Source organism: Amblyomma maculatum, unplaced genomic scaffold (genome assembly GCF_055883805.1).
Source record: "Amblyomma maculatum isolate TAMU_Amacu unplaced genomic scaffold, ASM5588380v1 scaffold_28, whole genome shotgun sequence".
In the NCBI taxonomy this organism is placed as follows: domain Eukaryota; kingdom Metazoa; phylum Arthropoda; class Arachnida; order Ixodida; family Ixodidae; genus Amblyomma; species Amblyomma maculatum.
Genome location: NW_028146753.1, coordinates 943,941 through 967,472, shown reverse-complemented (window position 1 = coordinate 967,472; position 23,532 = coordinate 943,941). Strand labels below are relative to the sequence as shown.

Here is a 23,532-nt window from a genome sequence, read left to right as displayed (position 1 = left end):
CTTGCCCTCCTTACTTCATAGTGCCACTCTAGGCTGAGTCTCTATCTTAGCTACCTAGTCATACCTTTTCTGGTAATGAACCGCTCGCGCTTCACGGCACGCTCATATACAACCTCGTTGCCCCCCCTCATTGCTTTTTTGATTCAATAAGGAGTATTTGTACTTCCCAGAACTCAATTTTTACATCTGAGATACTTCTATGTTCTTACAAAAGTTTCTATACCACGCTTGATACCTTTTGTTACAGTAGCGTTCGGTATGCACTGCTTCCCAAGCGTCCGCGATCTCCGCACATGATCTTAAGGAAACAGCGCAAAACGTTGACGGGAGCACAAGATTAGAAGACGACACAATCTTGGGCTCGCGTCCATTATTTGCGCTGTCACCTCAAGATGAGTAATCAAGAAGCCCAAGCTGCTATTATGGCTCCGCATATTAGATGCGGGCGTTTAATTTTCCTTCCGCTTCAGCCCCTATGATTGTTCTGTAAAATAAATGTTTATCTATTGATCTTAATGAAGGTCACGCGCCTTGGCTCTCGCTTTCACTTTGCTTCACGCGCAGAAAGTAACCAACGCTGTTGTTCATTATTTAGCAAATTCTGCTGTCAGTCCGACTCGCCTACCATAGCCTAACTCCAGCACCTGTTAACTGCTTGACCTGGTTCTTGATCTTCCACGCGACAGCCTCAACATAAGCAACTTGTTTCTCCTCTATTTCGGCACCCCTTTTTTTCAGGTGTGCGGCTCAAGGTTTTGGCAGTATACTCGCCTAAATAACACTCTTTGCTTCTTCTTTTTTTAATGACCTTATTTGCATATTACCCTTATTAGTACTTCTCTCTGGTGGTCGTTTTTTTTTTTTGAAGCCGGATTGTGGGCGCATAATACAGCTGCAGGATGCAGGTTCTTAAATATTATTGAAAAGTTAAAATGCCTTGCGGATACCAGTTATCACATTACTCGATTTTGCTTTGATAAAATATCATGACATGTACTGGGTGTCTACATTACGATGTGATGATGTGAAGCATAATGCCTTTCCTCGATAGGTTTTTGTAGCTTTACTGCTTTAAATGAACCTGCTCAGAAAAAGCAAAAATCCAATTGGCTAATCAGTAAAGCACTAATGGTCAGTAAAAATGTTTGTTATGCTCCACATAGGGGTATTACATGAGGAGATATAAAAGGTAATACGAAAATGTCAATACAATGAAATACGTTTAGGTTTAAAGAACAATATTTTCGATTAGGTTTTTTAAAATAAATATTACTGGTGTGGAGTGTGGTTTCCGCAGCCAGGCCATCCAGTCGATTGCTGTTTGAACAAAAAAGAATGCAGGTGCGCATTAGTACGTGCGTCAAGTGGATAAATTGCTTTTTTATGGCTGATGCGAAGGATGAAGTGATAAGTTGGTTTATTATTTGCGAGGGTTGAGTGATAGAATTTATGAAATAGACTTTGTAGATTTTGTGTCTTGTCTCGAGGTCGGGTAGGTTAGTCTTAGATTTTATGGCAATGACACTAGAACGATAAGAGTAATATGACTGGATGAATCTAGTAACGCGGTTCTGAACTGATTCAAGTGTTTTAGTCAGATAAGAAATGTGAGGGCCCCAACCTGCGCATGCATAATCCAGCTTAGGACGAACTAATGTTATGTAGGCGAAATAATTAGCAGAAGAAGCTAAAGGTAACCTACGTCGTAAGTAATAATGTACGCAGTTGACTTCGTTAGCGATCGCTGTAATATGAGCGGCCCAGAAAGGTCATGCGATATTTTATTTCCAAGGTACTTAGATGAGGACAAAGAAGACATAACGTAACTACAGAATACATAGCTAAGCGTTGGATACAAATGTAGGCGATGAAATTAAATTCATGACATTTTACACCAATATTCGATACTTAAAAGGTCAGTGTGAAGAGCAAACACATCGACGTTATTATTCATAGGATGATAAATAACACAGTTGTCGGCAAATGGGCGAATGTTAGAACAATGGTTGAAATGAAGTCATTTATCTCTATTAGAAAGAATAGAGGACCGAGGACGATTCCCTGAGGCACGCCTGAAAGTACGGGAGACCTGGAAGAAGCAATGTTGCTACCATGAACAAATTGCTGTCGCTTACTCAAGAAATCAAAAATCCATTGATAAACGTGGAAATCAATATTAAGTCAGAAAATTTTAAAAGATAACCTTTGCTGTGGAAATTTTCGAAGGTTTTTCGAAGTATAAAAGTATTGCGTTGACTGGAATGTTGCTATCGAGACTAGAACTCAGATCACTTATGAATAATGCTAACTGTGTCCCGCAAGTGCGTCCTTTTGAAACCCATGTTGGTTTGGGTGGAAGTGGTTACAAGATATTAAAAATATTACGACATGTGAGTGAATTGTGCGCTCTGTTATTTTTGAGCAAACTCAAGCAAGAGATATAGGGCTGTAGACATACTAGGTGATTGTGAACGACCTTTTTCGGGAGTGGAATCACCTTGCCTATCTTCCAATTGTCCGGAACCGAGCCGGATGTAAGTGACTGCTGCAGTATATGCGGCAAAATAATGATTGAGATTTCCTTGGTGTTGATAAGTATTTTTGAATTAATTCCGTCCACACGAGCATGTGAAGTAAGTTTCAGTGATGAAATAAGTTTGACCATTCCAATGGAATCGAATATTACGGGAGGCATTAAAGGCTGCTCAAAACAAGGAAATATGGCAAAGTGGTTTTAGGTTCATGGGTAGAGATAAAAAAAAATGGAATTCAAGAGCCAGGCAACATCTTAGTCTGGAAAAATGTTCTCATCTAGGTCGAGCAGTGAAGTGCTTGGAATGTGTAGAAATAATAACTTATCCAAATGTTTTCAGCATTGTTACAGAGCATGGATGGCAGGGCAGATGAATAGAATGATCGCTTTCTTTTTTGTCAAAGAAGCAAATGCTTTCTCTGCATCGTGGTACATTTTTCAAGCCCTTGATCTACAAGATTCTTTTGTCACACGAAATAACTGTTTTTTTTTCTTTTATTCAGGTGCCTTAAACTGTTCTTAAAAAATGAAGATTCTTACGCGATAACCTGCTCGTATGTGATAATCGATAATATCATGCATTTTTTTTTCAAAACAGTGTCCAGTTAGTGTCTGCAAAGCGCTCATTAAAAGCAATTAAAAACCACTCACAAAACTTAGTGCTTCGTTAACCATAATATAATCGGCTCTGTCATACAAGCTAATGTTTTTCTTTGCTTTCCTTGGCGTGGAATATGGCACCGGTATGTAACATGAATCATTACTTGATCGCCAAGCATGGAGAGCTGGGAAACTGGCAAGACCTTATCTGGGTGTGATGTGAAGATGATTACGAGAATGTTAGGAGAATTGGAAGTTTGCCTGGTTGGGAAATCGACCGTTTGCGATAAACCAAATGTAAGGAAATAATTAAGAAGTTCACTCTCGGAGCTATGTTTTGCTAATATTAGCCCTGAGTCAGTCCAAGTAATGTTAGGGAAGTTGAAGTCACTTAGTATTAATATCCGAGAATACAACTAGGATGAAACCTAGTTAGATTGTCAAGTGCTTCGTGGAAATCAATGAGGAAGAAGTTATCGGCCTCAGGTGGCCGATAGAAAGCTGTAATAGTCACAGGAGGGAATGCCGCATCACAAGACATAAAACCAGCCTCAGTGGGAAAGGTTTTTCAAGCGTGGTGCACTGCAGTCAGCTGTGCCCGGTGATCAGAGTACCACCACCACGCTTGCCAACACGAGCCCGCCAGAATATGTCGAAGTTATAGCAAGGAAGTAATTCCGAATTGGAAACTGATGAATTAAACCAAGGTCCAGTTAATACAACAATATTACTATCGATGGTTTCAATCAGTTCCGTAAGTGAATCGCACTTTAGGATTATGCGTTTAATATTCGCATAAAAAAATGAAAGACAGTTATGATGTAATTGCTGGCGCCTACTATGAGATAGCTGCGCTGGGCGTTCAATGATATTCTGGGTAGCATAGTAAAAAATGTATGTTATTTTTTTCAATTTACAGTTTATTATCTGGAAGCTTCCATTTACCGGATTGAGCTTTGCTAAAGGCAATGAGTGGTTCACGTGCGAGACGAGTGTTAGGCGAAAAGTCCTTGGAAAAGCTGAAGATAGTTCCCTTCAGTTTCCCGGCACATTACAGGACGTGCTGCTGATATTTTAAATGCGCTAATTTCAAAATCATCGCTCTTTTTTTTGTTAGGTTTTGAGGTGCCTAATCTGTGTGCGCGCTCTTTATCTCTGGGCTGTAAGTCGATTCCCAGTTCCGTACTGCAGTACTGAAGTATAAGTGCCTCAGCGAGCGCCAACGTTTCATTCACAGTCTCGTCGTGGTCACAAAACGGAAGGTTGCAGCGGCATGCTCTCTCCTCCCCGTCGTCAATTCTGTGCGATAGCGCATTATGTTACTAGCATTTTGTTCGGTGAGCGTCTGTACTTCTTCAATCGGTGCTTCCACAACGAGTAGAGCGCCGCAGTCGGTTTCTAGTTTACTGAGGCTTTTCTTAATGTCTCCGAACGTCTTTTCATTTTGTGCTAGTTTTCGTGTATTGATTTATCTTCACTCAACAAAGATACCTGATCATTTCAAATTTCCGCAAGGGTGACTATATCAGAGGACATTTGAGGATCAGTTGAATGGGTGTTGGGACCTGGGGTCTCTTCAACGTCACCACATAACTTAAGTACGATGAAGCATAAATAGGTGTAGCCATAGGCAACAGAAGCACAAAAGCCTGGGCGCGACAGCACAGCCAAAGCGGCGTAAGAAGTATACGGCGCAAATAAGGAGTACCTAGTCGCGACTTTTAAAGAAGCCGCAGCGGTGGTTGAAACTCGAGCATCGCGGCGTCGCTGCCTAGCCTATTGAAGACGAAGCTCATTTAGGCGCGCCTGTTGTCAAGAAGTGGCGATATCAGCAGCGATGTGGTTGTCCGAGGTAGCGGCTGTGACGTTCGAAATGGAATCCGGAGGGGCCGGGAAGCGATCCGCGGTGTCTCGCAACTGGACGGGAGGGGCCAGCGAAGAATCTGCACTTTTAGACTTGAGGCTTGAGCGTCAAGGAAGGTGCTGTCGACCAGCTTCTAACAGGGCGGGGCTCAAGCACGTGCAGTTGAAGGCAAGTCAGAGTGACGATCTGCATAAAAAGAAGCTGCGGTGGTTCAAACTTGTGCATCGCTGCTGTGCTGCCGAGCCCACTGGAGCTCACTGTGACAAACCATGTAAAGCCATCAAAAGCTGTATATGGTTTACCATAGTGCGTATCGAAATATTACTTAAATATATAATCTTGAAATACATGTGTGGCGCAAAGTGAAACTTGGAGCAACATCAATAAGCTAATATTTAACGTAATTGGACCTGAGATTTGTTCTCTGTTCCAAATCTAGAAGAATCGCAGTTCATCCCGTGATTAGAATGACGCCTGCTACGATGCACTGTAGATTAACTGTGAAAAACTGCGCCGAAATAAACACACCACAGGAAAGAAGACGGGACAAAGGCGCTACTCACAACTGAATTTATTGAAACTCACGAGTGATCTTATATAGGCGAAGTTTCCAAAGGGAAAGAAGGATGGGGAGAAAGATAGGGGAAATCATCAAACGACCACCGAGAACGTGAGGAAAAAAATTAAGTTAATGGATAAGAGAATCTAAAAACCTAATTTCGGAGGCCAGAAGAGATACTGAGGGGATGCTGATACACCTGCTGTCAAACTTCTTAATGTAGAAAGCCTCTAAACTAACACGTGCCGTTTTATCCTTACTCTTTCCAAGAATCTTGTGCTTCGCATTGCTTAGAGTCTTCGCTCAGGAAATCGTGCCCGCATCAGTTGCAAACCAGCTTCCATAATCAGATGAGCCGGCTTTCGGCGGCTGGGTTCCCCTGCTCTGTGTTGGTTGCAGTTTGCGAGACCCTCCTTCAAAAGATCAAGAGCGGTACGCGAAGATGTACTGGAGAGGATAGACGGAGGACGCAGAAGCCGCTTGTTGTGCCTTACATGCACAAAACCTCGCACACCTGAGGAAAGTGGCCAACAGGCATGGCGTGAGTGTCGCTTTTTTGGCTCCTAACAAGTTGGGAAAGTTGTGCCCCCAAATTTGCAACCCAAGAAAAGGGGGTTTCCAGATAAAGCACGACTCTCCGTTTACAAAGTGTTCTGTTGGAGTGGTCTATGCTATTCCCTTGACGTGTGGAAAGTTGTACGTAGGCCAAACTGGCCGATGCATCAACGAGCGTTTGGGGGAACTTGCACGAAATTTGTCAGATTTAAAAGACAAGTACGCACATTTGGTTGCGCACGTAATCAACTGCAACGGATGCGGGGCCAGGTTGAATGAGACGAAGATTCTTGGAAAGAGTAAGGATAAAACGGCACGTGTTAGTTTAAAGGCTTTCTACATTAAGAAGTTTGACAGCAGGTGTATCAGCATCCCCTCAGTATCTCTTCTGGCCTCCGAAATTAGGTTTTTAGATTCTGTTATCCATTAACCGAGTTTTTTCCTTGCGTTCTCGATGATCGATTGATGATTTCCCCTATCTTTCTCCCCATCCTTCTTTTCCTTTAGAAACTTCGCCTATATAAGATCACTCGTGAGTTTCAATAAATTCAGTTGTAACACCTTTGTCCCGTATTCTTTCTTGTGGTGTGTTTATTTCGGCGCAGTTTTTCACAGTACAAATATGAACCAACTAGCCCAAGAAACGGTATTAACACTGTAGATGAGTTTGCGGCTGGTATAAAAAACACGTAGTTCGGCTCAAAACACAATCACCCCTAGCACGGACATTAACCAGACTCCAGCTGTCACGTCTTACACTATCTTTTGCGTTGGTCGATGCGCTTTTTATTTTGTGCTTCATCCAGCTAACCTTTGTACTCCTTCAAGGATCGCCTACTTGTTCTCAAAGTGAGGACTGCGAAATCAGAACTTTTTCAGATGTCGGCCAACGGACGTCGGAAACAGCCAAGAAGCGATGGCTGCGTCCAGCTGCGAAGAGAAGCACACCCTTTTCGTCTCGTCGATAGTGTTCTTGGGGTATTCCAGACTAACTAATCATTAAAAGCTTTTAGACTCAGCAGACGTAGCTGGCAGGTTTTGGGATACAAAGAAGACAGGATCCTCGTAGCTGATGCATAGTGATAACAGGAAAAGGTCGCTGTGATTGAGAACATGAGTAAAATTTGCGATGTCTGTGAGGTCAGATATAGTCGCAATGTGAGAAGCACAAGATGCAACAGACCATATATATTAGGCGCTCAATCGGCCCCTGGTACCAGATGTCGCACCACATGTTTCAAGCACAATACTGAGTACTGTGATCAATATTATAAATCCAAAAATAATTAAAATATGCTCATAAATTGATATTGTAATCATCGCAAACCTGTGCACTGCCACCCAAAATGACTGGATGGGTCGGAGCACTGAGAAATCCGGCATGATAAGAAGCCAACCTAGTAAAACCTTTGTGTAACACTACTGTCGGAGGGAGAAAAACATTGTTCTGAATTGATATTTTACGACAATCGAATTGACTGTGTTGGTCTCTATTCTTACAAATTTGTAAGCTCTGTAATCCAATGATGAAAAAAACATCTGCCGCCATTTTCTACAATCGACGCGTCTATAATGAAGTACAGGTTCCTGGAAGTGCGTCAACTAGATGGCGAGACGCCGGCTATTCTTTACCACGTAGCTTAGTCGTTTTATTTCTCGAAATACTCAAACTCTCAAACGAAGGAAGGCCAGCCATTGTCGGTGCTTGTATTGTAACTGCATTCTGGAAGGATACTATGGGTATAATATATTTTCGCTACCGTATTTTTGCCTCTCGCTGTTCAATGAGTTCTGTCAGTGCTTAAGCTGTGCATATTCCTGAAGAATAGGGATAGAGGTAAGTTTTGGTCATCGCGTGAATGCCTGGCATTGCATTCCTCTTTATAATTACCAACTCTGCCCACTGTCGCCTCGCCAGTCTTTCTAATTGGGCCTATTAAAGTAGCCTATGCTGAAGAACCGATCGTAGAAGACGTCTTGCTATCTTCGTTGTAGTAGCTCCTCATCTCATAGACGCAGTATGTTTTATCAAGAGCGAGGAATTGGCGGCTACGTTTTTCATCCTATGTAGCTACTGGGTTATTTTGGCGCCAGATTTCTGATTATCTAAGCTAAAGACTCACAACTCGCCCACCTCTTGAAAGCCCGATTATCAATCTTCAGCGTAACTGTTTTTAATGATATTCGTTTAGAACATTTTCATTTCCAACATGAATGTAGCTCCATACCGGCATCGTGGACCTACTCATCTACTGTATTTAGGGCGCATCGCAAATAGAGTTTGTGTCTCAAAATGGTTATGAGTAGACTATATTCTGACATCATCTGTGTAAATAATAACCGGCACCTTTGGTATTTCAGCTAATTTTAACACCAAAAGCAATGAGTGCCGTATTAAACAACAAATGTGCTAAAACTAATCCTTGTGGCAGGCATCCGTAAAAGTGTAATTGCAGATTTGCTGTGTGTGTGAGGAGCCAGTGCCACACAAGAGGGACTCAGAAGACGACTAAGCAGAGTGGGAAAAACAAACGCCTGGCGTATCAATAATGTTCCACGTGGAGAAGCACGCAGACAAGGGAGCGCGTGGAGAGCATGGCAGTCAGAAGGAGAGCAGAAAGAGAGCAGTCTGTGACAGACGACCGTGCTGTGTGTGTCTGTTGGCGATCGAAGTGACCAGGCTTGGACCTTTGCAGCAGACGTCGGGCACCCTAGACCCGCATCGACCTCTATCCAGAATCTCAGAACGCATCTTCCTGAGCTACCAGACTCAAGCGCAGCGGTTCTCAGACCATCCGTGGATAGCAGCGGTGATGACGTGGCCACCACCCAGGTGACCCAACGCAAGCTGCCCGCATCTACACCACACGCTGCTCCGGCCATCCGAAGTTGTCTAATGAGACGCGTAGCTGACGGATCCAGGTTGCAGCACTGAGTCCTGCTGTATAGCGGCCGTTGACCCGACAAGTCCATTTGGGACGCACCCAGAGCCACTGACTCCGCAGACGCCCTGCCACACCACTCCACAGGACGTTCCACCACTCTGACACGAATATATGAGGGGACGTTTTCTTTCAATTGTAGATTATGTTCCATTTCGCTGCGCAAGTATTTTTCCTCTTCTTGCTTGTACGTATTTTTGTTTTCAGTTACAAATAATTTTTTGAACTGCCGCCATTCTGTGTGTTAAACTTTAATCTCAGTTCCTAAAACCTTCGCAAATATGGCGTCCACGGAATGACGAGGCTGGCGGTTAGTGTATTGATTAGGTACCAGTTTCCTTAGGCGCAATAAGCGCATCCGAACTGCTTTCGGCAAAAGAGCGCCAGGGCTCCCAGGTGCCGAGTTGCCTAGGTCGGTGGAGAAAGATCTGAATAGAGCACGAGATGAGAGGACCGCTGAAGCGGAAATTTTGGAGATGGAGAGAGAGAATTAACTGTTATGAGTCAGGCTTATGAAGGAGTGCTCACGGAGAGCGGCGAGTACGCCTCTGGAGCCCATAGAGACCAGTAGTACACTGGCGCAATTGGCGACGATAAAACACTGGTCGAAGGTGTTTCTGAGATGAGTAGCGGTATTATATCTCTTTGTTGCAGAGAACGTCAACGAGCAATGCTGCATTCCTGCTAAGAGTTCAGTTGTTTTCATTTCTTACCCTCAAGTTGTAGAATCAGCCACATATATTTATGTAGAGCGAAAGTATCCGGTTCCTGACGTAGAAGTTTGCTCTATGGAGGCGCCTGTAAAGTTGACCATCATTGACCAAACTGTGCACGCAGAATCTTGTGAAGTAGACGAACGTGCTCGCGATGCCAATGAAGCCAGTGAGAACAAAGACGCCAATTCTGTGGCAGACTCGAGTGCTGAACTTGTGTTCCCTACGGAAGGGTATATGTGCCCGGCAGGCTGTGTCAAGACCAGCATAGTCAAGGCAATGATGGTAACAGCAGTAGTAACATCCGAAGAGCCATCTGCACACCTTGGTCAGCGAAGCGATCCCGACCCAGAAAACATGGGCTGATCTGAAGATGTAGCTGAGCGACGTCTGATCAACGGCAACGAAAATTGCGTCCCACGCTTTGAAGACATGAAAGTAACATTGCCGCAGCCAGTGTTGGAGCACTACCAGCTTTGGATCTTCTGTGCGCATCTGCGTACAGGATGGATACCAAAGTTAGACCCACCTGAGAACGAGCGTCTTGAGCAGGCACAATAATTTTAGAGACACCTTTTGGGTGCATTCTTATTCACCCTTTCGTGGAAGGGGGCGTGCCGTGCGGGCAGTCGGCTAGCGTCTTCTGCGATGCAGGAGACAGCCAAGAAGCAGGAAGCGTGCGATTATGTTCCGCGCGGTGGCTCGTCTTCGCATACGAGAAGTCAGAGTGCTTGATCCCGGTGGATAGCGTTGAGCGCTTAATATTTCCAGTCTTTACCCACTTTGCCATTGTCAGTTTGTGACAGGCATAAAGGTTCACTGTGGGTCGACCACTCCCCGACGTAGTGAATGGGATAAGGGGAAACGCAACTGTTGATCCAAGAGACATTCAATTCCCAATGGACAGTCATGCCTGTGCGGGATATGTGTCTGTCTGAACTTTGCTCTTTGATTTTTCATTCTCTGTCTAATGCGTTGTGATGGATGCATGATTTTAGGGTTCGTTTGTGGTTCGAGAGTGATGTGTATAATTCCTTACTACGAGTGCATTGTTGCCAATATTCTTTTTCGCGGCACAAGCGCGTTGGCCGCGGAATTCAATCAAAATTCAAATTGATTATCAGCCGTTTATTATTAAACAGAGGCAAAGAACTCTTCGTAGCGTCTTTCTTCATGTGCTTAGTTAGACGATGATAAAGATGGAAATTTGTACCGATGGGAAAAACTCTTCGAAGTGGGCTTTTGTGAGGAGCTAGCGCCACACACAAAGGACGCAGACCACAAAATGTAGTGGGAAAACGGACACGTGGCGGATCGAGAATTCCCAAGTGGAGACGGCAGTATGCTGAGAAGAAAACATGTGGATAGCGTGATGGTCAGAAGGAGAACAAAAAGAGAGCAGTCGGACACAGGCGACTCTGCTGTGTAAGTCTGCTGGCCACCAGTCAGGTGACCGAACGCAAACTGCCCGCGTCTCCACCAAACGCTGGACCGGTTATTTTCAGTACGCGAATGAGACGCGTAGCTGATGGATATAGGTTGCAACGCAGACGCCTGCTGTAAAGTGGCCTTACCAAGTGTCCCCAGCTGACTGGAATTTTCGCACCTTGCATACCTCATTTAACAAATGCAGCAGGCTGTCAACTGTGCCTCTTTCTGAATTCCTGAATACCTCATGGCGAATATTATCATGTCCTGGCGTCGGTTTACTTTTCACATCTGCGCTGTTCTCATATCGGATGTGACGTCCATGTTGCTCTGAGGCCAGGTGCTTGCTCCAGATGTCGGCTCGTTACCGCAGGGTGCGGTAATCGTGTCGACGCCTTACCCGGTACTTGCCGTTGTTCTTGCAGAGGTCGAAGCGGTGACGAGAGGGTCCAGTGACATCCCCATATTTGATACTTTATCACCAGTAAGGCTCAGTCAAGGCCGAGTAGGCCTAGCAGACAAGCTGCATTGGCACTAGACAGCTTCTATCCGCAGGGCTGCGTTATTGGAGGTCTTATTGTCACCCATGGCTTCTTTGGACTGCACTCTTATTGAAGAGTTTGGTGACCGCTGTCTGGGCGCGAACTACTGAAGAAAATTAAAATCTTGCTGGACTCGATGTAGTTATGGTGCACAATAAAACTTCGTCTTCTCGTTCCCAGCTAGCACTGATGTCACACTGTAAACAGACGCCTTGCTATTTTCTAAAGAAAAACCTCAACCACGATCACAGTTCAACTTGCGTCTTTGAATTCTGCCGTCGAGTATCATCATCCCTGAGGGCGGTGTAGCATATTGTAAATATGGTGCAGAAACGTTCACTTGTTATCATATACTCATTGTCATCGCTGCATCTTTGTTCTGAGGACCGCACGCAGTACCAGTGTGTCTTAGGCTAAACAGGCTTCTAGCTGTGGATCGCAAAAGCGGAGTTGTTCTAAAGTGTAACAGCCTCTAGCTTCCGAATAATCTACATCCTCTTTGGAGCTCCGTTCTAGTCTTTGCTTGAGTTCATGGCTTCTGGTGTGGAAAACTTCAAAAATATGCACACCCGGCGTCAACAACAGCTGTTGTGTCTACCTCTTGTCTGGACTGCCACTAACAGCCAACACGATCCTCAGATGTGTGCTAGCCTTTGAGTTGAAGATTTAGACCACTGGCTTGATAGTTACACACCAGGCTCACTGGGTTTCATCAGTGAGATAACGATTACAAATTACCGTACGCCATTTTTTTACTGGCCAACATCACGAAACCATTGTTTTTTAATCACGGCGACAAGACTCACTTTTATTGCGAGAGCAATACTACTCTAAGTTTCGAGCCCTCAGCGTAGCGCGGAGGTAGCCACGTACGTCTCACCCACGTGATGCTGTGACGTCACACCCCACGTGACACTAGGGTGAGAGCTGGGCTACCAACTCAAGCGGTCGGCGTAGCGCGGCAGTAGCCACGTCTTACCTGCATAACGCTGTGACGTCACACCCCACGTGACACAAAAGCGAGAAGGGGGCTTCCAACTCAGCCGGTCGGCATGGCGCGTTCAGAGCCGCGGCTCAGTAGGCAGGAACTGCCAACGTGGGTCGCTCGTTTCACATAGTACGTTTGCCAGTATCAGCTTGCTAGGACCCTGGCGTTCACTTTACCCCTATAGGCCACTAAGGAACGTTCATACGGCTTGGTTAAAGCGGGGCTTTATATTTGGGTTGAGGAAGGAGAAAGAGAAGAATAAAAACGCTCGGTCAACCGCAGCCAATTATTTCGCTCAATATTTGGTTCAGCAGCGTTGAACTCTTAAAAAATTTAAACATGCCGTCAGCACTATGGTATTTGCCACCTTTTTAGGGAGGAATCGATCTCCTGCTTCCAACATTATCTTCATTTTCCAACGTTTCGATGACCTGCAGTTGTGCCGCCTTCCGCAAAACCCTATTGATGGCATCGCCCTCGTTGAAGGAAACTTGAGTTGCCCTATATTTGCTTCATTAAAAAATATGAAATGTTCAGATTGGTGAGGAAAATAACTCAAGTTACTGAAATCCTAATGGAAATCAAGAAGACATGGGCATGGGCAGGACATGTAGTGCGAAGAGAGGATAACCGATTGTTGCTTAGGGTAACAAACTGGATTCGAAGAGAAGGAGTGCGTAGTAGAGGGTGGCAGAAAGTTAGGTGGGCGGATATGGTTAGGATGTCCTCAGGAGTCAAGTGGATGCAGCTAGCACAGGACCGGGGGCAATTGCAGGAATATGGGAGAGGTTTTCGCCCAGCAGTGGGTATAGTCAGGCTGCTGCAGATGATGATGATGATATGAGCTTGAAATGGAACCAGGTCCCCGGTCTGTCGACTACAGCTCTCGAATCCTGAATCTGCAGTCAGCTACCCCGGATTTGGACAGCATCATGAAATGACTACCTATTTCATTTGCGGCGTGATACCTGCTACGCTTAACACCCAAACTTGCTGACCTGCATGTAATACGTTGGATTTGCGCCCACGAGGTCTGATGTTTGCGACTTATTCAGCAACTATTTGTACTCATATCGCTTCAGTGGTACATTTCAAGTGTCCCGTACCTCATAACCCGTGCCCTTCCAGTCTTCTGTACTACTATTGTGGGGTACGTGGCACTATTTCCCGTCTCTAGGCCGCGGTAGCACTATGAGCACGTTCGTTATGTCTCCAACCTGCATTCTGCAAAGGGATGAGTTAAAACTTCGGTTTCTCTCTCCATGGAGTCAATGACTCTCTCATCACACCCACGGGAATGTGCCAGGCTCGCACTCACTGACGACTAGAGGCATCATATCAGATTTGTAGTAATCTCGCATGCATTCGTCAACTAGTCTTAGGCTGGAAGCGCTTGTCATCACTGTCTGCTTTGTGTCGCGGACGCCTCATTCCCATTACGGACACATAGCTATAACTCGATTCTGCTTCTTCCAGCATGTGTATGGTCATAGCAGGTGTCTTTTTTTTCAGGTATCGCCTTGAGAAGCACAGCATGTACACCATAGATTACGCATTTGATGGCGTTGCGTTACGTATGATGGCATCACGGTGGACCTTTCAAGGTGTAGCGTTCGCATCTTGCATATTCTATTTACATTACGGTTGTATGGCCATCGTGGCGCCTATACTCGTACCTTCCTTTATTGCTACCAAAAATACCGACTCTTGGCTTTTGCTTGACGGAGACTCTGTTGCCCTCAATACGCTTTTCTTAGTGTCATCACAGCCGATATTCCAGCTCCGAGCTGTTCCTCTATATTAGCGTAATTTCTGAACAGTGACCATACAGCCTTACTTTCAGTCCTTTTGTAGCAGAAAGACGTGTATGTATGCGTACCTTAAATAAGGCCATACTCCGACAAATTTCAAATTTCTGACAAATCCCGACAAATTTCAGCTGTATTTAATTCCCTCGGCCCAAGCTCAGAAAACCTTCAGCAGCTTCGTTGGGCTGCTGCCATACTTCCGCCATTTCATTAGAACTTTGTTTATGTTGCGGCCCCTTCACACAGCCTTCTCAAGTTTGAAGCGATGTTCTTCTAGAGATCGACTATAAACAGGCCTGGACATTTGCCTTCAACCCCCGTACTTGAATATTTTATCTTGTAACCCAACGCTTCCCCTGGAAAGAAGGCGGCGAGATGAGCTAGCCGTCCTCTCACAGCAGCTGAGCGCAATTGCAACATTATGGAGCGAGAATGCCTTGCCATTGTTGGGTGCGTCTAATCATATCTTCCCCCTTAATATGCGCGCCACTTCATCTAAAAATCGCGCACTCTTTTAATTTGCTGTAAGAAATTTATCAGGTCATTTGGCTACTAGATCATGCCCGTCAAAGCGTTATCGTGGCCACTACCTAGAAATCCATAATCCACCTCTACACTGATGTCTTCTAATCGCCCGTTGCTTCTTGCTTCCACAAATTCACATGCGACCTCAAGACTTTTCCCCTCGTGTCAGTGTTCTGAAGACCACCTGAATGTAATACCACTGGTCACCAACACTAGCTTTCAGCCCTTGAAGTAGGCAGTTGCTTACTGCAGCACAATCATCGCTCTTCTCTGCGACCAATCCCCGGCACCCAATAGTCGCTTACATCACCAGATCCGTGACTTTCGATTTATTAACACCTTAACACGACATTTGCCCCCTTAATGTTTCCTGGAGGGTTCCGTTTTACCTTGTTCACTTCATTATCGAGCATTGGGGGCCTAGCACGACAGTGGTACTGCTGATTATTAAACCACCACAAAAACACCCGACCATGTAGAAAAGCCGCTGCATTTGGCCCAGGCCCAGGCCCAGAGCCACCAATGACATATGTTGTGCGTCTTGCCATCATTTTGAACATAGAGTTCCTTACACTAACTAGAGGGAAAGCTGAGGGCGCTGCACTTCAGCCACCATGGGCGCGCTAAGAATCATGGGCCGGTGTGCTACTTGTTGCAGGACAGTCGGTTTTTCTCGGGTACGTGGAGTGGCATTACTGCGACGTTTCTTTTTTCGTCATCATCATTTGAAGGTGAGTACATAGATCGCGAAAGCCATAGTAGCGAAGGCGCAAAAGCAGACGTCGCCAATAAATGGTTTCGGTTTCCCGAAATGCCACTACAAACTTTCTTAAGTGATTGCACAACCATAAATATTTTTATAACGCCTTTTTATTTCAATGTTTGGCTATTAAGTGCGAAATATTGGTATTTGTGCTGCTCAAAACTAAGCCAATACGAGAAAGAGCCATCGTTTATATTGGATAAATCTCACACTTGAATTCTGTTTCTCTCTCTTTTTGTAATTGATAGTCACAATATTCAATGTTAGGACATTATTTACGGTATAACAACGTTTATCTTTGCATTAGTTTTGGCCAAAAGTTGTAGTTCTGCACTCGGTAGCTCTCCGGCCCATGATGCTTTGAGCGCCCATGGTGGCTGAACTGGCCGTCTGGTAACTCCATGTAAACGCCCATAGACGGCAGCACAGCTTTCCCTCTAGGTAAGAGTAAGAAACTCTATGATTTTTAGTGTTCATCCTACCTTCCGGCTGGCTACTTATGACCACGGGTTTGGCCGTCTGTTCATTTTCTGTATTGCATCACCGGCTTATTCATCCAAATGAACTAACGCTCAGTAGCGACAACTGGGGGCTCACTTTCATTGGCCACCTGACCCGACACGCTCAAACAGGTCCTCTTCAAATCGGTGCCACTTCTGCAGTTACTGACTTGTTCCTGCGGACGATCACGGCATTGCGTTCATCATCGTCATCACTTCCTCTGTTCTGAGTATCGCACGCTGAGTGTCGGTTTCTTCAAGCAGCGGCTCGAAAATACATTTAGGTGTTTACACTACACGAAGCGGCGTGAGAATGACTTCTTCGCCTATGCTTGTCCATTGCTTTCACCCGTACTGAAAGAAGGCATCACCAAAGGATTCTTTTGAAGTAGCGCTCCTGCAGCGGCCAAATTGTAACTGTTGTGGTTTGGTTAGATACCGCGACTTGTACTTGACCTTATTATGCCATTAAGCGATAACGTACACAGCGCGTTCCGTAGGAAAGCCGTCAGCATTCTAGTCGGCACCTAGTGGTGGAAATATCTGGGGTAGTGCAAAAAAGGTTGTGTAGAGTACCTTGCTGTTGCAATTATCGATTCACTAGTGTGTGATTGGTCACAGGCTCCTAATTACAGAAATATAATATCTCCAATAATGTTTGATTTAAATTAATGCAGAAAATCGAAGGGTGGTTCAAAGGTATAAAAATGCTCAAAATTAAAAGTGCATGCTTGAAGAGTTTACTCAAGAAAATTTAGAGTGTATAATGAATGCATTCAATAGTGAAATTATAGAAAAACATTCATTCAAATGCATCAACCTGCTCTATGTAGAAGGCATTTTTCTGCTGATACTAAGTATTGGTGCATAAAAATAAACAAGTTAAGCACAGAAAAATTAAGGGTGAAAGGACATCGTTCTCATGTATGACACTCTCTGGCTCCATACTCATGCATGCCGAGCTAAGTGCCCCGTTAATTTTTAAATGCAGAATAAAAACAAGAATTGAAAATTTAATCTATATTGAGTCAATTTAGTTCTTGTTGCTGTGACTATGTGAAAGTAGAGAACAGCAGCTGGAAAAAGGTCCTGGGTTCTTCTGAGCTCGGTATCATAATAGATTCAATTCAACGTCTTTGGTTCATCGGTAGGCCTGCTGGAAACAATTTTAGCTACATATCGTTGTAGAATAATTCAGAAAAAATATCAGCCTACGCGGCGCTTGGGTTCAGCGCGTAAACATCCCAAAATCATCGCCGTATGCCATTATACTCAGCATTAATAGAACGCCAATGATGATAATGCTCCGAACAAAGGTTCTAACCGAAATAGAAAAAGACGCCGGCAATACATGAAATAATCGGTTGACAGATGCGCACAACTATGAAAGACAACGGTTTACTTTGAAGCAGCCTGAACACTTATTTCATTATGGGCATACTTTTTTCAAAGAATATATACCCAAAATTGCGCACTGTGAAAATAAAAGCAGCAGTGCGGGAACCGCGCTAAACGACCTTCAGGCCTTCAATTTTATTTTGCTAGTGCGAGTTTGTGAGAACTTCGTCTACCAGCATTGACATTTTTTTAAATGAAACGACCTGTCATGTAAATGGCGTGCTCGTCGGAGATGAGAGTGAGCATCTAACCTTCGTCACATTTATTTGTACTTTTATAAATGTTTTGCAAATATTTTATGTGAAGAATGTAAAGTTTAATGGCGTACAGCCCTCTACATATCTCCATCGTACTCAATAAGTGTTTCAAGGGACACTGCATTGCAAGCGATTATATCAGCCTATCTCTGTACAAGCCCAAGCAAGATGTTATCCCTGATATAATTCACCGGAAATTTAGTTAACCTCGTGCGTATCAAATGCAGAAGCTGCAAAAGGCAAAGACTGTTGGTGACCACGAACGGACCCATAGTTTAACGGACTTTGTCTACAATTGTATATATAAAACAAAAATTTCGACATATTTTCCTAATAGTGGAACTGCAAATAGAAGACCAAGGTTGTGAATACTGTGCGAAAAAATTTAGCACTAAATTATTCGGAGACAATTTTTCAGCAGCAACATTGTTAGAGTTTTAGAACTCACCTAACTATGTGTAGGCATACACTTATCATTCACAGCTTAAACTGATTTTCACGGTAGGTTCTTTTATTGAGCCTTTCAAAAACAAATTATAATAACGTAGCTGTCTCAAAAGCACAGCGGCAATAACTAATAATGAAATACGCTAACCATGCCTGTTCTTTAAATCCGGACACCTAATATGTTTACTAGTGCATCGGCTTTGACTACCATATGCCTTGATCCTTAGCCTAGGAAATTTAAAGACATCAGCACGAATGAGTTGCAGAATTTGAATGAGAAGATAATTTACCATTTTAAAACCTCTGAGGAAAAGTCAGGGAACACATTTTCGCGATTTGCAAATTTTAACCATTAGCTACATTTTCCCATATTCTGTACCCCTACACTAAAAAGAGTTTATAGAGGGGCAAGCAAACCTTATGCCGCTGCATAAGATAATATATATTTATTTATTTATTGGCCTTTACCCTCAGGGCCATACAGGCACTTCAGAGGGGAGTTATGCTTTATCCTGCATTTTACATAGGGTTACCGTCAATTGCTATCTACTTTTACAGTTCAGAATACACTGCAGAAATATCTGCTAGATTACCCGTAATCGAAGGCTACAGCACTCTCACTGGACCTACCTATCTCTCTTGGTGTCTATTGCTTTTCAACCTGTTGTAGTAATTGAAAAAATGCAACAGTCGGGCCACGGTAAATAAGAGTTTCAAATACGACAGTTACGTCTCTGTGAAATATCTACTCCGAAATATAAAATAATTATTGCTCGCACGAAGTTGTTAGGTGCCATAAAATATTTTTCGTAGTGCTACATAATGCACGAAAATAAAAGACGAATTGTTGTTCTTCATCATCAGCCGGATAATACCTACTGCAAGGCGTACATCTCTCCCATATTACTTGTTACGTATTTCCAATTGTCGCCTTAAAAACAAAAGTTCAGAGCAATTATACTGATCAGCCCTGTTCATGGTCTCTGCACCTGAGGTCGCCAAAAGTACAGAGATTATGCTAGCGGCTTTCCTGAAGTCAATAAATTATTTATTAGCCTGTGTTGTACACTCGATGAAAAGAAAAGCAAGGCGCCCGTGTGCTGTGCGATGTCAGTGCACGTTAAAGAACCCCAGGTGGTCGAAATTTCCGGAGTCCTCCACTACGGCGTCTCTCATAGCCTGAGTTGCTTTGGGACGTTAAACCCCACAAACCAAACCAAAACAAAAACGCTCCATGTGAAATTTTCAGAACCACTTCTCGATGCCGCGAGGCTTATATTAACAGTTGCCATTTTGCGTGATATATCTCATATAAGCTGCTCACATAACGTGTGCTCCTCGGAAAGAACATGGGACTATGTTCGAAGTGGGGAAACAGCAGCCAAATGGCAGTTTTGAAAGTTGACAGACATTGATATAGGAATAATAATTGCTTTCTCCGGCCCTGCTGTCTTTTTGCCACAACCTAAGCGTGTGCAGAATGTAGTAATTTGCTGACAGGATGAAATGAAGTCTTGTGCAAATACCACACAAATGTATTTTTGCCAGAACCAGGATTGATTGATTGATAGATACCCAATCTGTGTCCTGTCTAGGTGTAAATGTTTAGTGAGGGATAGATTTTTTTTAGGTCTGCAAAATGAGGAGCCCTTATTGAACCTCTCAACATGAAAAACGAATACAATAAGCATTCTTAATCGGAAACAGCTTGGTTAAGAGTAATGAGGAAAATATGGTCAGCATAAAGTGATTCGGTGTTATATAATTTTTGTGCTCGTGGCGATGTTTCCTCTTACACTTCAACTGCAAACTTCAGGCATGGCAATAGGTTTGCAGTTTTCAACAAATTCTGCGGAACAACTGAAAAAAATAGAGAACAGTCAAACTGATGATAAAATACTTCTGCTGCGGAAAACGTTGCGTGGAGGCAATCGAGGTTACTGAAAGTTATTCGCGCAAACTTAAAATCTGTGCCGTCAAAAAAAAAATTATCTTATGCTCAAAAGCTCCTAATATTCACTACCGAGCAGCTGCAGTATTTCTTCAACACTTTATTAACACGCGCCTAACAGAGCTTCAGCGCCACCATTGAGAATTCGTATCTTATCCCTCACCCTTCCATTAAACTGAGCGACAGGAGAAATGGCCTAAACGGCAATAATTATTTTACACTAAAAACAAAAAGCTTGTTTATAGAATGTGAAACTTTATTCTGGACACTAATTGTAAAAAACTGCCCGATTTACAGCTTGTTCACGTACCTTACTGTACGCAGGATTGAAATGATCCTTAGGTTAATAGCACCCGCTCCTAAATATAATGAATAAAACCTGTACATTTGAAATCGCTATCTTCTACAATAATCGTAAAATGCACACTGCCAATAGTATACATCCGTTTGTTGTATTAGTATAATTAATGAAACGTTTTTTGCAGGACGCTGAACGTAAGCATGCGTGTGAGAAAGAAGCCGAAGAAGACACTCATTGACGCGGTGGAAATCAGTAAAGGAGGTACGAACTCTTACGTATTTTCTTTAAGGAACCCTTCACAGTGTCATACATCAGTTAATAGCTACTTTTAAACAATAATATTGGATATATGTTTTGCTGTAATATATTTACAAATGTCTACTTTAGGCTTTCTCATTAGTTTGCCAACTTATTTCTCACAATTTAGATGCGAAGCACTAGCGAGATCAATAAGCTACAGAATATTTTTCAGTAATGAGTACGCTGAACACTATTTCCAGTATTGTGTTTGTAACACGACATTTGCCCCCTTAATGTTTCCTGGAGGGTTCCGTTTTACCTTGTTCACTTCATTATCGAGCACTGGGGGCCTAGCACGACAGTGGTACTGCTGATTATTAAACCACCACAAAAACACACGACCATGTAGAAAAGCCGCTGCATTTGGCCCAGGCACAGGCCCAGAGCCACCAATGATATATGTTGTGCCTCTTGCCATGATTTTGAACATAGAGTTCCTTACACTAACTAGAGGGAAAGCTGAGGGCGCTGCACTTCAGCCACCATGGGCGCGCTAAGAATCATGGGCCGGTAAGATACTTGTTGCGGGACAGTCGGTTTTTATCTTGTACGTGGAGTGGCATTACTGCGACGTTTCTTTTTTCGTCATCATCATCATTTGAAGGTGCGTACATAGACCGCGAAAGCCATAGTAGCGAAGGCGCAAAAGCAGACGTCGCCAATAAATGGTTTCGGTTTCCCGAAATGCCACTAAAAACTTTCTTAAGTGATTGCACAACCATAAATATTTTTATAACGTTTTTTTATTTCAATGTTTTGCTATTAAGTGCGAAATATTGGTATTTGTGCTGCTCAAAACTAAGCCAATACGAGAAAGAGCCATTGTTTATATTGGATAAATCTCACACTTGAATTCTGTTTCTCTCTCTTTTTGTAATTTATAGTCACAATATTCAATGTTAGGACATTATTTACGGTATAACAACGTTTATCTTTGCATTAGTTTTGGCCAAAAGTTGTAGTTCTGCACTCGGTAGCTCTCCGGCCCATGATGCTTTGAGCGCCCATGGTGGCTGAACTGGCCGTCTGGTAACTCCATGTAAACGCCCATAGACGGAAGCACAGCTTTCCCTCTAGGTAAGAGTAAGAAACTCTATGATTTTGAGTGTTCATCCTACCTTCCGGCTGGCTACTTATGACCACGGGTTTGGCCGTCTGTTCATTTTCTGTATTGCATCACCGGCTTATTCATCCAAATAAACTAACGCTCAGTAGCGACAACTGGGGGCTCACTTTCATTGGCCACCTGACCCGACACGCTCAAACAGGTCCTCTTCAAATCGGTGCCATTTCTGCAGTTACTGACTTGTTCCTGCGGACGATCACGGCATTGCGTTCATCATCGTCATCACTTCCTCTGTTCTGAGTATCGCACGCTGAGTGTCGGTTTCTTCAAGCAGCGGCTCGAAAATACATTTAGGTGTTTACACTACACGAAGCGGCGTGAGAATGACTTCTTCGCTTATGCTCGTCCATTGCTTTCACCCGTACTGAAAGAAGGCATCACCAAAGGATTCTTTTGAAGTAGCGCTCCTGCAGCGGCAAAATTGTAACTGTTGTGGTTTGGTTAGATACCGCGACTTATACTTGACCTTATTATGCCATTATGCGATAACGTACACAGCGCGTTCGGTAGGAAAGCCGTCAGCATTCTAGTCGGCACCTAGTGGTGGAAATATCTGGGGTAGTGCAAAAAAGGTTGTGTAGAGTACCTTGCTGTTGCAATTATCGATTCACTAGTGTGTGATTGGCCACAGGCTCCTAATTACAGAAATATAATATCTCCAATAATGTTTGATTTAAATAAATGCAGAAAATCAAAGGGTGGTTCAAAGGTATAAAAATGCTCAAAATTAAAAGTGCATGCTTGAAGAATTTACTCAAGAAAATTTAGAGTGTATAATGAATGCATTCAATAATGAAATTATAGAAAAACATTCATTCAAATGCATCAACCTGCTCTATGTAGAAGGCATTTTTCTGCTGATACTAAGTATTGGTGCATAAAAATAAACAAGTTAAGCACAGAAAAATTAAGGGTGAAAGGACATCGTTCTCATGTATGACACTCTCTGGCTCCATACTCATGCGTGCCGAGCTAAGTGCCCCGTTAATTTTTAAATGCAGAATAAAAACAGGAATTGAAAATTTAATCTATATTGAGTCAATTTAGTTCTTGTTGCTGTGACTATGTGAAAGTAGAGGACAGCAGCTGGAAAAAGGTCCTGGGTTCTTCTGAGCTCGGTATCATAATAGATTCAATTCAACGTCTTTGGTTCATCGGTAGGCCTGCTGGAAACAATTTTAGCTACATATCGTTGTAGAATAATTCAGAAAAAATATCAGCCTACGCGGCGCTTGGGTTCAGCGCGTAAACATCCCAACATCATCGCCGTATGCCATTATACTCAGCATTAGTAGAACGCCAATGATGATAATGCTCCGAACAAAGGTTCTAACCGAAATAGAAAAAGACGCCGGCAATACATGAAATAATCGGTTGACAGATGCGCACAACTATGAAAGACAACGGTTTACTTTGAAGCAGCCTGAACACT

At 43.5% G+C, this 23,532-nt stretch overlaps 1 protein-coding gene across 1 annotated transcript in view; it reads left to right on the top strand.

Moving 5' to 3' along the window:
• The window catches only part of LOC146170902 (uncharacterized), a 30,900-nt gene extending 8,560 nt beyond the window's left edge, over nt 1-22,340 (top strand). The window contains exons 4-5 of the mRNA XM_084586720.1: nt 20,859-20,935; nt 22,243-22,340. Of these exons, the coding sequence (XP_084442846.1) occupies nt 20,859-20,935; nt 22,243-22,340 (175 nt within the window). The remainder of the gene's footprint in view (nt 1-20,858; nt 20,936-22,242) is intronic.
• The last annotated feature ends 1,192 nt before the right edge of the window (nt 22,341-23,532 follow it).